The 13,492-nt window shown below is 35.6% G+C and overlaps 4 protein-coding genes across 4 annotated transcripts in view; 3 read left to right on the forward strand and 1 right to left on the reverse strand.

Moving 5' to 3' along the window:
- Nucleotides 1-9,675, reverse strand: part of LOC142343317 (uncharacterized) — a 199,289-nt gene extending 189,614 nt beyond the window's left edge. Inside the window, exon 1 of the mRNA XM_075395145.1 lies at nucleotides 9,664-9,675. The gene's annotated coding sequence lies outside the window, so the exon portion shown is untranslated. The remainder of the gene's footprint in view (nucleotides 1-9,663) is intronic.
- Nucleotides 1-13,492, forward strand: part of LOC142343318 (dCTP pyrophosphatase 1-like) — a 247,818-nt gene that overhangs the window by 69,067 nt on the left and 165,259 nt on the right. The gene's annotated exons all lie outside the window — the stretch shown is intronic.
- LOC142343315 (DNA polymerase delta subunit 2-like) overlaps nucleotides 1-13,492 on the forward strand; it is a 209,193-nt gene that overhangs the window by 69,067 nt on the left and 126,634 nt on the right. The window lies entirely within an intron of this gene.
- LOC142343319 (IQ domain-containing protein H-like) overlaps nucleotides 1-13,492 on the forward strand; it is a 99,330-nt gene that overhangs the window by 59,803 nt on the left and 26,035 nt on the right. The window contains exons 20-21 of the mRNA XM_075395149.1: nucleotides 12,043-12,128; nucleotides 13,224-13,457. Coding sequence (XP_075251264.1) covers nucleotides 12,043-12,128; nucleotides 13,224-13,457 — 320 coding nt within the window. The remainder of the gene's footprint in view (nucleotides 1-12,042; nucleotides 12,129-13,223; nucleotides 13,458-13,492) is intronic.

Consider the following 13,492-nt stretch of genomic DNA (forward strand, 5'->3'; position numbering starts at 1 on the left):
AATTTGCGGTGTAAATTTTGCATTACAAACGTATGAGCATTACTTAATTGGTTCTCCCCATCCCAAGTACGCAGACCATGAGCTTTTAATGTACCTATGGGGTAGAAGAGGAAAACTCTCTCACAGGTTTTTCAGATACCAGTTAGTATTTTCTCAATTTCTGATTTTGAAAATTATCTGGACCGAAAGAAAAAACTTAGCTTTTCCCGACATCCTAAGTTGTAATGTAAAAATTAAAGACCTTGACAAGTATCAACTTAAACACAAAAAGATACCAAAAGACATTAGCTTTTAAGACGAGCATGGTAACGAGAAAAAATACTTCACTTTGCTTAATAATGAAAAGGGACTAGCGGATGATTTTTTTTTTCCAATCTTAAAACAAAGCATAACAGGTATCGACAAATTTATTTTCAAAAACGACAAAAAAATAAAGCAAAAGTACGTCAACTATCAAAACAGACTCTCTTCAACAAATAATATTTCCGAAGATTTCTCGTATGGTTCATCATTTAACCAGAACAGACGTCAACGCGAACATGAAATAACCCCTGTAACCGAACAGAAGGAGAAGGAACTGTCTGACCACTATACAGAAATCCCTTCCTACCAGGAAGAGGAGACATCCGAAAAATATTTTGACCCAATTTCGGAGTTTGAGCTGTTCAATGAGAACCAGCCGCCGGACTTAAATTTTAATGAACTCTACATTGATCAAACTAATACAACTGACTCGGAGTATAGGTTCCCATTAGAATACGATAAAGTTTTTCTCGTGAAGAATAGTAATTGTATAGAAACCAAATGAGCAAAAAAATTTCCCGAAAAACCAAAAATAAAAGATGCAAGGGAACTCATCAATAAACTGACAACCTTCTCTAAAGAAGTTGATTTAAATACATCGGTAATTTGTCAAGAACAATTAAAAGACCCTGTGATACAACAAATTTGCCAATTAGGGCTAACAATACCAAAGATGAAAAGAAAATTGAATTCCCATAAGATAAAGCCATAAGGTCGTACATTAATAATTTTGAAAATTTGAGATTTGTAGGGGACATTTTTTGTATTCAACAACAAACAGACGTACCAGATATTGAATATTTAAAAATTTGTGTACCATTGTCGTTGTTCTTTAAAGCATTTCAGTTAGCTCATTGTCAATTGTTAGGTCATGTGGGATTAGATAATACACTTGCTAACGTAAAAAAATTTTCAATGGCCCGGAATGTATAAATGGATTGAAAACTTGATTGCTGGTCGTCTTGATTAGCAAAAAATTAAACAAAAACGGAGAGACATCCACGAAGCACTTCTCAAAAAATGGACTGATAAAGTCCCATTCCCCTTTCATACGGTTTACATTGATCACAAAGGACATTTAGAACCTCCATCGAACGGTAAACATCATTGATTAGTTATTGTCGATTGATTTTCACGTTTCATTCAGGTATACCTTGTACGTTCCACAGACGCAGTAGACACAATAAAAGCTTTAGAAAAGTTCATCTTGTCCTTTGGAATGCCACAAAAACTTGTGTATGATAAGGGTTCGGCATTCATGAACCAAGATTTTGCAAGTTATATTCATGAATTAGGTATAACACCCGCACCTCGAACTGCTTATGCGCCTTGGACTAATGGTAAAGTCCAGATCCAAAACGAACATTTAGGAGAACATTTCCGAATTTTTCTAGAACAAGCTCGAGGTAAATGGGATGAACTGGCACCATAATTTGCCTTTTCTCATAACACGGTTCCAAATGCTAATACTGGAATCTCAGCTTTTGAAATTGTGTTCGGACAAAAACCACAGATACCTTTGTCACTTAAGTTAGGACTCCTACAAAATTCACGACTCACATGCTCCTCCGAGTTTTGCAAAGACCTGCTTCATCACAGGCATACCTTGCAAACTTCGAAAAACACCGAAATTGACAAACTCCTAAACCCAAATATTAACAACTCATTGCTCATGCGAGAAAACCAATTTATACAAATATACAACAACGCCTATAAAAAGAGCTTAGAAAATTATAGCCGCGCACATAAAAACAGAAAATAACACAAGTTAGGTAAGCCACTGGAAATTGGACAAAAAGTTTTAATTGAAAATCATCAAATTGAATTTGGAACGTCAACAAAACTACACGAACTAAGATCGGGCCCTTATACTGTAGCTAAAAAATTAACCAATGTCAAATATGAATTAAATTTAGCTGGCAATCCGGCTACCAGGAAGGTTGCTCATAGCAATCACCTAGTCCAATACTACCGAGCTATTGAAACTATACCGAGTTAACCCTAGAATATGGTATAGATAAAAATAATTGCGACACATTTTATAATAACTTAATGACAAGCCAAATGAATAAACTGAACAGTCTTTTGACTAAATTCTCCTTCCAAATCCCAACTAACACCGATTCCCCGTGGAGAATTTCATAAGAAGAGATCCACCTGTGCAGAACCTTGACCTTGATCGAACTCCTACCAATTTTGACTCTGGATTTAACGAAGAAAGTTCAGGTGGCCGTGACAACCACCCTTCAGTTCCATTAAAATTGCCCAGTGAAAGTCGAACAAGGAGCTCAACCCATTGTCCGCTGAACAATTCTAGAATACCTCTAGACACAAATTTAAGTCCTTTCCGCCCTAATAGATCGGCACAAGGACCTTCTAATTTGCAAACTTAGAAAATAATAATAATAATAATAATAATAATAATAATAATAATAATAATAATAATAATAATAATAATAATAATAATAATAATAATAGGCGAACTTCTAGTCGCTCGACTAAGCCGTCATCACGTTATCGAGCCGGAAATACTTAATTTTGTTTCAGGAACTAGAAGTCCAATCAACATTTACTGGACGTGCCTATTACTACAATTCTTAGCCTTAACTCCCGGCTTGAAACGCTAAAAACAGAACAGGAGGAAAATATATCCTTGTTTTCTTATTTAGTTATAAGTCTTGCCTACTTTTGTACTCCTTTAAAAGTTACTAACTCTACTGAACCTCTCCTTGACGATATAAATGATGTATCTAACAAAATTAGGGTCATTCATTATGACTGTTCTAGAATGAAAGAAAACAAAAGATATGCTTTAACACAAGTTTCTCCTTGTAAAATCACACCCGAAAACATTCAGATAGTTGATACACATGTAACACTCTATCAGAGGTCTTATTGAACCTTTGTCAAAGCTCTTATGTGCAAAGTCACTGCGATGCTCATTCCCTGTAATTGTGGTATGTTTTCCCATTCATCAATTGTACACAACGCACCAATAATAACATACGATATTATAGTTTCGCTTGAACAATGTTTAAATGCTAACAAAACTGGAAAAATTAATGTTACAAAATTTGATGATGATGAAATGGAAATTGACATAAAACATGGAATAAAACTGTCTCCTATAAAAACCAGAGAGTTGATTTTGAAGGTGATTCATCAACATCTTGTGATAATCGTGGTCAAATTAAACATTTTTCTTTTGAAACCCTGATACAAACTGATACCCTGTACTCAATATTGATCTTAATGACAGAACTGTCTATAACAGTCAAGGACTAAAATTTTCTTGTGCCCTCTCAGAAGGAGGTTGTCATTCGACATCACTCGACCCCTTTGCATACAATTGGGAGGCACCGGAAAATTGTATAAATACTAAAAGATTTTCACAAAATGCTAAAATGCTCAAACATGAAAACGAACTTGGTAACGTACAGTATTTCACAGTGAGTGTTGAAAAACCGGAGACATCCTATGAAGGACCAAGAACGTATTCCCCTGCTGAAATGGATATGAAAGTTAGAGTACTTGATGAAAAATAAAAGCTGTGTGGAAAACCCGAGTTTATTTACAGAACAAATTTAGATTCTTTATATGTTTCTTATACAGGTGGATTTAATATGAACACTGGCAAACCTCATAATTCAGAAACTCAATATTTTCTTCATAAACTTCGCATTGATTCTGACAACAGCCGAAGTGTAAATGTGTTTAACAGGAAGCCTTCAGATGACCAGATCCGAACTTCCGACAATGGTTTTGTTGCATGGGAACACTTAGAAAAAGACAAGTTAGACTATGATCTTAACCTTGCGGTAAAAATGGATTTTGTCATATATCATAATTACATGCAAATAAAACAAGCATGGAAAGGCTTGGTCATAGAGCAATGCAAACTTGATTGAACTCAAAAACAAATGATACTTATGCAGGCTATCCAAAAAAATTGTTTAGCTGGATACATGTTAACTGGCCACCGCTCGATGTTCTTAGACACAGATGAAAGCATAGGTTGGCTGTACCACTGTCCAAACGAAACTCACCACTTAAGGTCCTTGATCAGTGTTTTGATAGGATTCCTATTCACTGTGATGATAGGACAATGTTCGTCGATCCAATTACTCGACAAACCTATCCATTTTCTAACGAAGTAAATTGTATTCGAGGCTACAAAAATGCCTACCAATTAGAAATCGATAATGATAATTCATGGTACCATTTGATGCCAGCACCTGTTCCTTTACAGCCGCCAAACATCTTCTCTTCAAGAGTTGTTAGTTCTGTTCCAAAATTTACCGGTTACGAATCACAACGTGCCGGAATTTACACACCAAATCAACTAAAATCTTTTTGGAGTAATATCTTACATTCGGAAGCATCAAAATCAGTTTTGACAAAAATTTCGAGAGAAGTTCTAGAAGGAAAAAGTATAGACTGTTCACAAAAAGATATTTGTGCGTCCGCGATGGGCATAAATAGACAAATTTATCGAGACTCTCTAGTCTCACCTACATTTTTTACGGAGCAGTTCAAAGGCACTTTTGGAATTATCACTTTCTATTTGGAAAAAATTGGAGTTTAGTTTGCTCGTTTCTTGTGCATAAAATTCCTTACTGATGTAATTGTAACTATCATTAGAGCTTTCGAAATCCACAAAATATCCAACAAAACAAAAGGTTTTTGGAAAATTCTATTAGGAGCAACTTATAATTTTGTATCGTTGTATCGTTCTTTACACCGGTATTTTCTAACGAAACCACAGCTTCGGCTCCACAGAACACCAATCATTTATTACCGCTCAGTAATGATCAACCCTACGGCACAATAGAAAAAAAATACAAATGCGTTGAGGATCAATCAAGGGAAACTAAAATTGATGAGCATTGTTATACTGAAAATAGCAAACCAAAATACACAAGTCTTGAGTCACATCAACCTCAACCACAAAACGATGCTACCATTCGAAGTGTGGTGGCACCTCCTTAGGGCTGTGACCAGGGCGGAAAAATCATCCTTTTTATAAAAAAATATTTTGTCTCAAAAATTATAGAAATTATTTGTATTAGACCCTAACAATTAGTTATTATCTTGTTTAGATACACCTCAAGGATTCTATGTTATGCAGCCCAAATTCATTAGAAAGCCTAACCCTTTTTTTCATTCGATTTGGACAATACACCGGACAAATGTTATCATCAAGTATTTCTACCTTAGGAACTACTGTAACTATTAGAGTTGCATCTTTCTATTTCAGTGACATTATTGATCTGTACGTACCGCATTCAAATTTTTCAATATTTCTCGTTGTTAAGAGCCCTAATTGATAACACAATTACTCTTGTAAACATTGTAATCGAATACAAAATTGTTTCAAAGCGCGTGAAGCAAAATCTTACTAGATTTTAAATTCCCTTGTTAGTTCAACATTGAGAGAAATGTGCGGAATCTTTTCTTTCTTTTTATTTCTTATAATCCAATTTCAACGGTTTAATTGCAATTATGTCTATCTAGCTATTGCCTGCACCTTTCCCCTACTCCTATTTTGCTACAGGGAATCCGATTGATAGATGATCTTTAAAAAGTAATCGTTGTCAATAATCCTACTTTCAGAAATAATTGGCACCTTTATATCATCTATTTTTACAAATAAGCATACGTCCATACACAGCTATGAAATGAAAAACAAACTAAATACTAACTAAAACACCTCCATTAATGTATCTTTTATTTCAGGATCGGCTTTTTGCAATCTATCAAATAAAGAAAAAATTTGACGAAAATCAGGGAGACATTTTCCTTCAAATTGTTGTAAAATTCGAGCTTTGGGACACTTGGGAAAACGACTGGTTCATTTTAAACCCTCATTCGTTGTATTGGAACTATTTCGTGTATTTAGCACAATTTGATCCTAATAGTTTGCCTAATGAACTAGACCAGCGATAATGATTCATCTAACTAATAGAAACCTACAGGTCAGAATCGGAAATCAAAATTTTGAGATTTTAGCCGTATACAATGTTTCTGCTATAAGTATAATGACTTTCTTGAAGAAGCCTATGACAAATATTTACAGACTTTTAACAATCTTCATTACCCATCCTCAATTCGCCGAATTCAACATTTTTCTAGCTTACAAAAAGAACTCGATATTTCAAGTACAACATCCAATCTACATTGCTTAAGTACAATTCCAAACTATGATAATTGCTGTTAACAATAAATTTGTAGAGTTGCACAAAATTCAACGATCTTTCGATGCATACCCAACTCCTGTACCTACCATGCTAATAACACCCAAAGAGATCCAAAGTGAAAAATTTTGTTTAATAGTTATTAACCCTCTCTCAGTCCATTAGAAATTCTTCCTCTTTATTCTAGAAAATCCAAACTGTGTACCTCACAATATTTATTTTGATCTGCCAAAAACTGATTCTTGTCAAAACGATTCAATCACTAACGAGTTGGAAACAATTAACAATTAAAAACAATAATAATGTTCTCATACCAAAAATGCCTTGTACAAAATCTATTTTTTGAAAAATCATGTGTCACGACAAAATGCAACAGAGTAATTCCACAACTAATACTCCATTTTGAATATTTAAACACTTTACTGATGGCAATATTACCTTAACACCATCTTCCCTCTATTGGACATTTTTTATAAATATATCCCAAGCTTTAAATGGCTGAAAAATCCCTTGGTTTTAGATCTTCTGTAATGCTGTTCCATTTTGGTGAGCGCCCAGTCAAAATGGAGTCCCTCAAGAGATTTTTCACTGAAAATTCCACCGCAGAGATTAAACCGTGTATAATAATCCATTATACAGACTACGAACGTGGATGTGAGCGTTCTACTCGAGTCACCATGAGAACGATGCACTGGGAATCCTTTCTAGCACTCATTGGTATCGAAGAACACATCCCAGTCAACTTGGGCGCTCTTCAGTAAAGTAATTCAGTTTACAGAAAAACCTTCTACCCTTTAAACATTCTTTTTGACAGCTCATTTGTTTTTTTCTTTCCCTCTCCCTCTTTGTTAATTCATCTATATTCAAATAAGTTTGTTACTTCTTCATCGTTTTTTCTGAGCTGTTGAAAACAATAATTTTGTTTGTTGGTAAGGTAAAAGTTAAAATTGTTAACGTAGAAAGATGGTTTACAATTTGTTACATACAGTATAAAGCCTGTATCAAAATAAATTATGTTCCTAAGCACAGGTAACATTAATCATTATTACATTTATCCAAACGAGAACCACTGGAATTTTCTTTTTGCTATTGCACATTTAAAGGTAACTATCCCCAATGAACTTGAACACCATGGATTAGAAGTCTCATACCCAAATATTTCTGATTTATCCAAAAAATGGGAAAACTTTTGAAAATATTCTCTGAGCAAGCACAAACTGAATCAACCCCAAAAATCGAATGACCTATTTGTTACCTCTTTTGCCCTCAATTCAAAAATTGCAGAAAAACCCAGATGGTCACACTTCCCATTTTGCTTATATCCCCTGTGAAAATGATTTATTTAAATATTGGAACCAACCTAATTGCCCCATTTGCGTAACTCCCATTTATAAAATCAGTAATTGCCATTATTTCCAGTGTGATTCTTGTTAAGAAATCAAAAAGTTATCCACCTGTCACAGCCACTTCAAAGACTTACACCCCAAAAAATCAATTTGTTTGCAGTGTTTGACCTTCACAACTACAAAATGCCCTTTATGTAAATAAACAATTAATCCAAACAATCTGTGGTAAAATCCTCGATTCAAAACTTCTTTTGCAAGCTATTCAAAATGTTTAGACCTAGGTTACTTGATTTTTTATTAATGGCCTTCATGATTATTGCAGCAGCTTTTTCTTCGTTTTAACCGTTTTCCTCGTAGTTGTAATTATTCTTTTCAACTTTTTGATGTTCATAGTTATATTAGTAATAGACCAAATAATAAAATCCCAAAGTATTCAACAACCAACTCCTCCAACCGTACCATAACGCTTAAACATAATCCCCTCCAGTGACACTCTTTCGAAAATGAATACTATTGACAAAGAACCCAAAACTGAAGAATTCAAACCGGTCACATTAAATTAATTGTGCTGCAAACGCGAAACGATTGTTTTCAAAAAATTACATGAAAACTTCTCAGACGAACTACCCCACGTGGTTTGCCTGCTCTGTTATCAATATGTTACAAAAAATATGGGTTATGGTTTTTGCCTTAAATGCTCTAGATTTAATGTTATCTTTTTAATCTTTAACTGGTTTCAATGTGATATTTGCAAACAAACAAGATTTCAATATTCGGTTGCAAAAGTGTTTCATCACAGTGATCATAAGCCCGTCAACTTTTGTAAATTTTGCGTAAAATATTATAATTTATGCCCTCTTTGCGAAAAAATAATCACAATCTAAAATGGGCCCAAAAACTTCCAAAGTTTTAATTCCTTTCCTAGTTTTACTTTTAATCCACTCGATATCCCTAGTTCAATTCAGTTTTTACCGGGAAAAAGTCACCACCTCCTTCACTCTAGTTCTACACTAATCAGTGATATGACAAAATGCACGCCATAATATTGTATATTCTTTTATTTGTTCTGCTAAGCGCATTGGCAATATAATTTTTTATCAACTATTATCTCCTTTCTGCAATTGGCCAAATTTTTTCCAGATACGGAAGATGTTCGATCTAGATCTCACAACAAAAATATTTATTCTAATCTTAATTACCTTACTTGCCATATCGTTCCTCATTAATCTCATCCTACTTCAATTTCTTAAAGGTTTTCCTGTTTTTGTCTAAGAAAAATAAAAAACAGCCATACAATGGGTCTCTCACAATCCCTACTTGACTCTATCCCAATAAGGATATTATTTGCCCAATTTGTTTCCGCAAAGCCGTTATTGTAGAAAAACTACACAAAAAATTCCCCAAAGAAAATCCTCACTTTGTATGTATTCCTTGCAGAAAGGCCCTTTTTAAAACATACCCAAACCCTAAATGTCCCATCTGTCTTTCACCTTGTTTTCCCGTCTTGATCACATTCTACTTCCGGTGCAATTTATGCAAACAAACGAAAACAGAATTAGGAGTAACAAAACACCCACATTTTTCCGAACATGAGGATCATCGATTCTGTCGAGTATGGATAAATAAACAGACAAAATGTCCCATTTGCAAAAATTTTTTAGAAGAATTTGTTTAAAAAACCAAAAACAACTCGAGTCAAAACTATCTTTTTTCACCTTTTTCACTTCTTTCTCGGGAAGTGGTTACCTCAGCTTTCTCCAGCTTGCCCTCCCTGGCTTTAGAACCTACATAATTTGAAATGTCTAGCCAAAATTTCATCCATTTAATAAGATCCTTCATGGCAATTTCCATAACCATCCTAATCTTATGCGCCATATTTCACATTCTTCTTTTCTTCCTTTAATAGGGAATAAAGTTTATCTTATGGGCCTATACCTACGGTGGAACACTAGCACGATAATTGAAAAATGATGAAAACAATCTCTTTCATTCAGCTCAGCAAGGTTGTCTCACCAGCTGCACGGATCGTTGCAGCCGTGTTAGTATGACACAGGCCCCAAGACTCACACCTCGGGACAGCGGAGAAATATGTACTTGTGCCAGGGCTGCCCGCCTGGCATAAGTATAAAAATTTCTTTCATTCTTCCCACTCCTTCATTAAATAAACTTTGCAGATAGCAAAACAAAAATTTTTCTAACAAACTTTAATAACAATTGCATTCAGCATTATAATTTTTAAATAAAGCAGTTAGCAATCAAACCGTACAATAACATTTTTACAATAGAATACTTTTTTATATTAGCAATACGTTTGCAAACATGAAACAGAAGCCATAATATGTGATAATTGAGGACACAGGCTAACCAAAACAAAATTATTTAGATTATCAACAGGAAGCGGAAACAACTAGAAGTGGCAGCCAAGAAGATCCCAAGCGTCATTATTCCCGTTTAAAGTCAAACGCCGACACCATCTAACAGTCAACAACAACAACAACAAGCACAGATCCATCAACCACCAATTCCCGCTTTCTCAAGCCCACCATTCAAAGCTCGAATCACAGAATCCCCAACGCCCAAAAACAGCTCAGAATATCACCCACAATACAACTGGCAAGTTAGCAGAAAGAGACCAATCACAACCCAACAAATCAGTAGTCTCAAAAACAAAATTATTAAGCTTAAACAACATTGAAGATCTCGTTCCCGACGCTATCCGAAAAACACCTTCAGAATGCTTGAATTTGCAGAAACCGCGAGGGGAGACCATGAAATAAGAGAACCCGAGGTACGTTAACACTCTTCTCTACTTCCTAAAACCAAACTACAACAAATTCGAGGTTGCTGATAAAATAAACATCATCCAGTTAAATGGACATCAACAACTATTAGCCAACAGCGAAAAACTTCCAGTTCTGAAAACTTTCTCGCTTCCCGCAGATAACAGTATATGGAGAATTAAAAATCGCGACCCTAAGAAGGGCACCTATACCCTTAGAAATAACTTGCTCGACGTGTACATTGAAGCCCCCTATGATGCAATTTCTGCTTTTCCTGTTGAGATGCCAGAATTGACGAATATCAATACCATTAAGCTAACAGAAGAAAACACCACATTTAGACAGGAGCTATTCCAAAGGAAACAGAGTTGCAATAATTGCAACTGAAACTAGAACAACTAAAAATGGAGTCACAAAAACTACCAGAGGAGAAACAACAACCTAACGACTATTGGCGGCGCCAATATGTCGTTGGCCATCAACTCCAAAAAACCAGCGAATCGAACGCGTAAACAATGTTTAAAACGCTTTCTTCGAAACATTTGGAAATAACAAATGCCAACAAAAAACTTGGTGAAAAGAATCTGGAGCTAGGAAAGAAAATAACTCAATTAATGAAGGAAAACGTAGAACAAAAAGCCAAAGTTTCCGAACGCAAAAGAAAGGTGAAAAAGCACAAATAATGACAGTCGATGGATAAAGACGAACCTACTGAAGACGACATACAAGAAGTTCTTTTAATCGAAGCCGAAGACAGTCCGGTAACAAGCCCTGTCATCTTATCACCAAAATTCTTATACTAACATGGTCACCGCCCTTTGAGATTTATTTTGTATCTCACTACTCCAGTTCCGACAGAAACAAGAACCAGAAATCTGCAGCAGACAACTGCTTTCCTTTTTTTGATAAATAGCTCTAAATTCAAAACAGAGATTGCGTATAACTTTCAACTAGAAGATACTCACAATACACAATTTGAACAACTTAGCAAACAATTTCTTCATTAAATCTTATAAGTTTTTTTCCGTCTAAACTTAACAACTATCCGACTAACAAGAAGAACTGAACGATCGCTACGCAGCTCATCTCGATATCACAACAACGAAACTGGTAATCAGTAAGCTGTAATTTTATATTTACTCTTTTATAAATTAAACACTTCACCCCCCCCCCCCCCCCAAGAATTTTAAATTGAAACTTATAGCACAGACAGGTCTTAGGCATATATCTTTGCCTTCGATTTGTTATATCTTTTGTCAAGTTGACTGGCATACATAAAGAGATCCCGTATCGTGAGATCTGTAGCGGCCCAGCCTAATTTGATAAAATGTAATGAAAACGTTTCTAAGCATTCTTCTATGTGGAGGGTACCATAAATGCTTGCATTCAGAGTGTATTTAATGCTTTGTTGTTTTTCAGATGTCCCTGTTCTTGGCCCAGAACCAGATGTAGCCAATAGCTATGCCACAAAATCAGGCCTGAAGAGAATCTTTGTTGCTGCCAAGGTTAGTGAGACCCTGAAAAAAATAATTCATCCAGCACTTGTTGATAGAAAATTTTTGCTTCTGTTCCGCACATTGAGCAATTTTTTCCCATGGGAGAGTCTTGTATGCCTATAAAGTACCCACCCGGGTCGCCATTTCTTAATAAACATGCAAAGAACATTTATGATGTCATACAAATCAACGTATTTTCTAGTACGATCCTTGAATGAATTTGAAAAATAATTATCGTTGTGATAACAGTGAATGGGAGAAAAGCATTAGAGAAGGCGTGATGACGTGACACATATTGGCATCAGTTAGTATATGACGTCTATGAAACCATTTATGATCCCTGCATGACTACGAAGAAATCGGGTTTTTCCCATTATAACCCTATAGCCGTAGAGTCTAGTTGCCCTATAGCCGTACCTCATTACCGTTAGCATTATAACAGAGGCTTTAATTTTGTGATGAGCTATAATGGGAAGGACCCAAGGAAGCATGTATGATCCCTGTATGCCTGCAAGAAATAAATTGCTAGTGAAAAGCGGACACAGGAAGGCAGTTAAATACTTGACATTCAGCAAACGGGGAGGTGTTACAGATAAAGTCAAGTGTCAATATTGAGGCACAAAACGCACGTAGCTGGTCGTTTGCCTTCTAGGTAAAAATTACTATCTAACGGGCGCACAGCCGAATGAGAAAAACGATAGTCTGAGCTGAATGCTTAAATTAGATTGGCCAAGCAATCTGATTGCTTCAAATAAAAACAATTGTAAGAAATGGCTAAGTAATGAGTTGTCGTCCCATGGGAGAGTAGGAGACGAGAACCACGGAAAGACCTTCCTTACGCTGTTTTAAAAGAATTTTCCACTAAAAAAGCTCCCTCTTAGTGATACATTTTAATTTAAACAATCAGAGCGAGGAGGTAATCGGCTTTATTTCTCAGTTTATGCTATAGTTTCTACCGACGTCATCCGTTCGGCTTCACCTTAGGAAACAAAGCGGTGCAAATCCAAGAACACAAGAAAGTACACTACCTTAAATGATTTGTTTTTATCAGTCGAGAAGTCTTTCTTTCGAATTGTGGGTCAATAATTTTGCTTCTGCTTGAAGGTAGAGCAACCACCATGCGAATTCGACATCCGCTCTCAAGATCAATTGATTGAGTCGCTAGCCCAACTAGTTACTGAACATCTCGATAACAAACTATGGCTGCTCAAAATCGACGACGAATTCAACGGGCGTGGAATTGCAGTTTGTCCTGTAAATGCCCACCTCAAGTGTCATTCATGGGCGAAGAAACAGCAGATGAGATATGGCGATAAATGGAGCAAGAAGTGGGCGCATGTTAGTTTCATACAATTTCTTGAGTAATTTTGCGC

This window comes from Convolutriloba macropyga, chromosome 7, assembly GCF_964194025.1.
Source record: "Convolutriloba macropyga chromosome 7, txConMacr16.3, whole genome shotgun sequence".
Classification (NCBI taxonomy): domain Eukaryota; kingdom Metazoa; phylum Xenacoelomorpha; order Acoela; family Convolutidae; genus Convolutriloba; species Convolutriloba macropyga.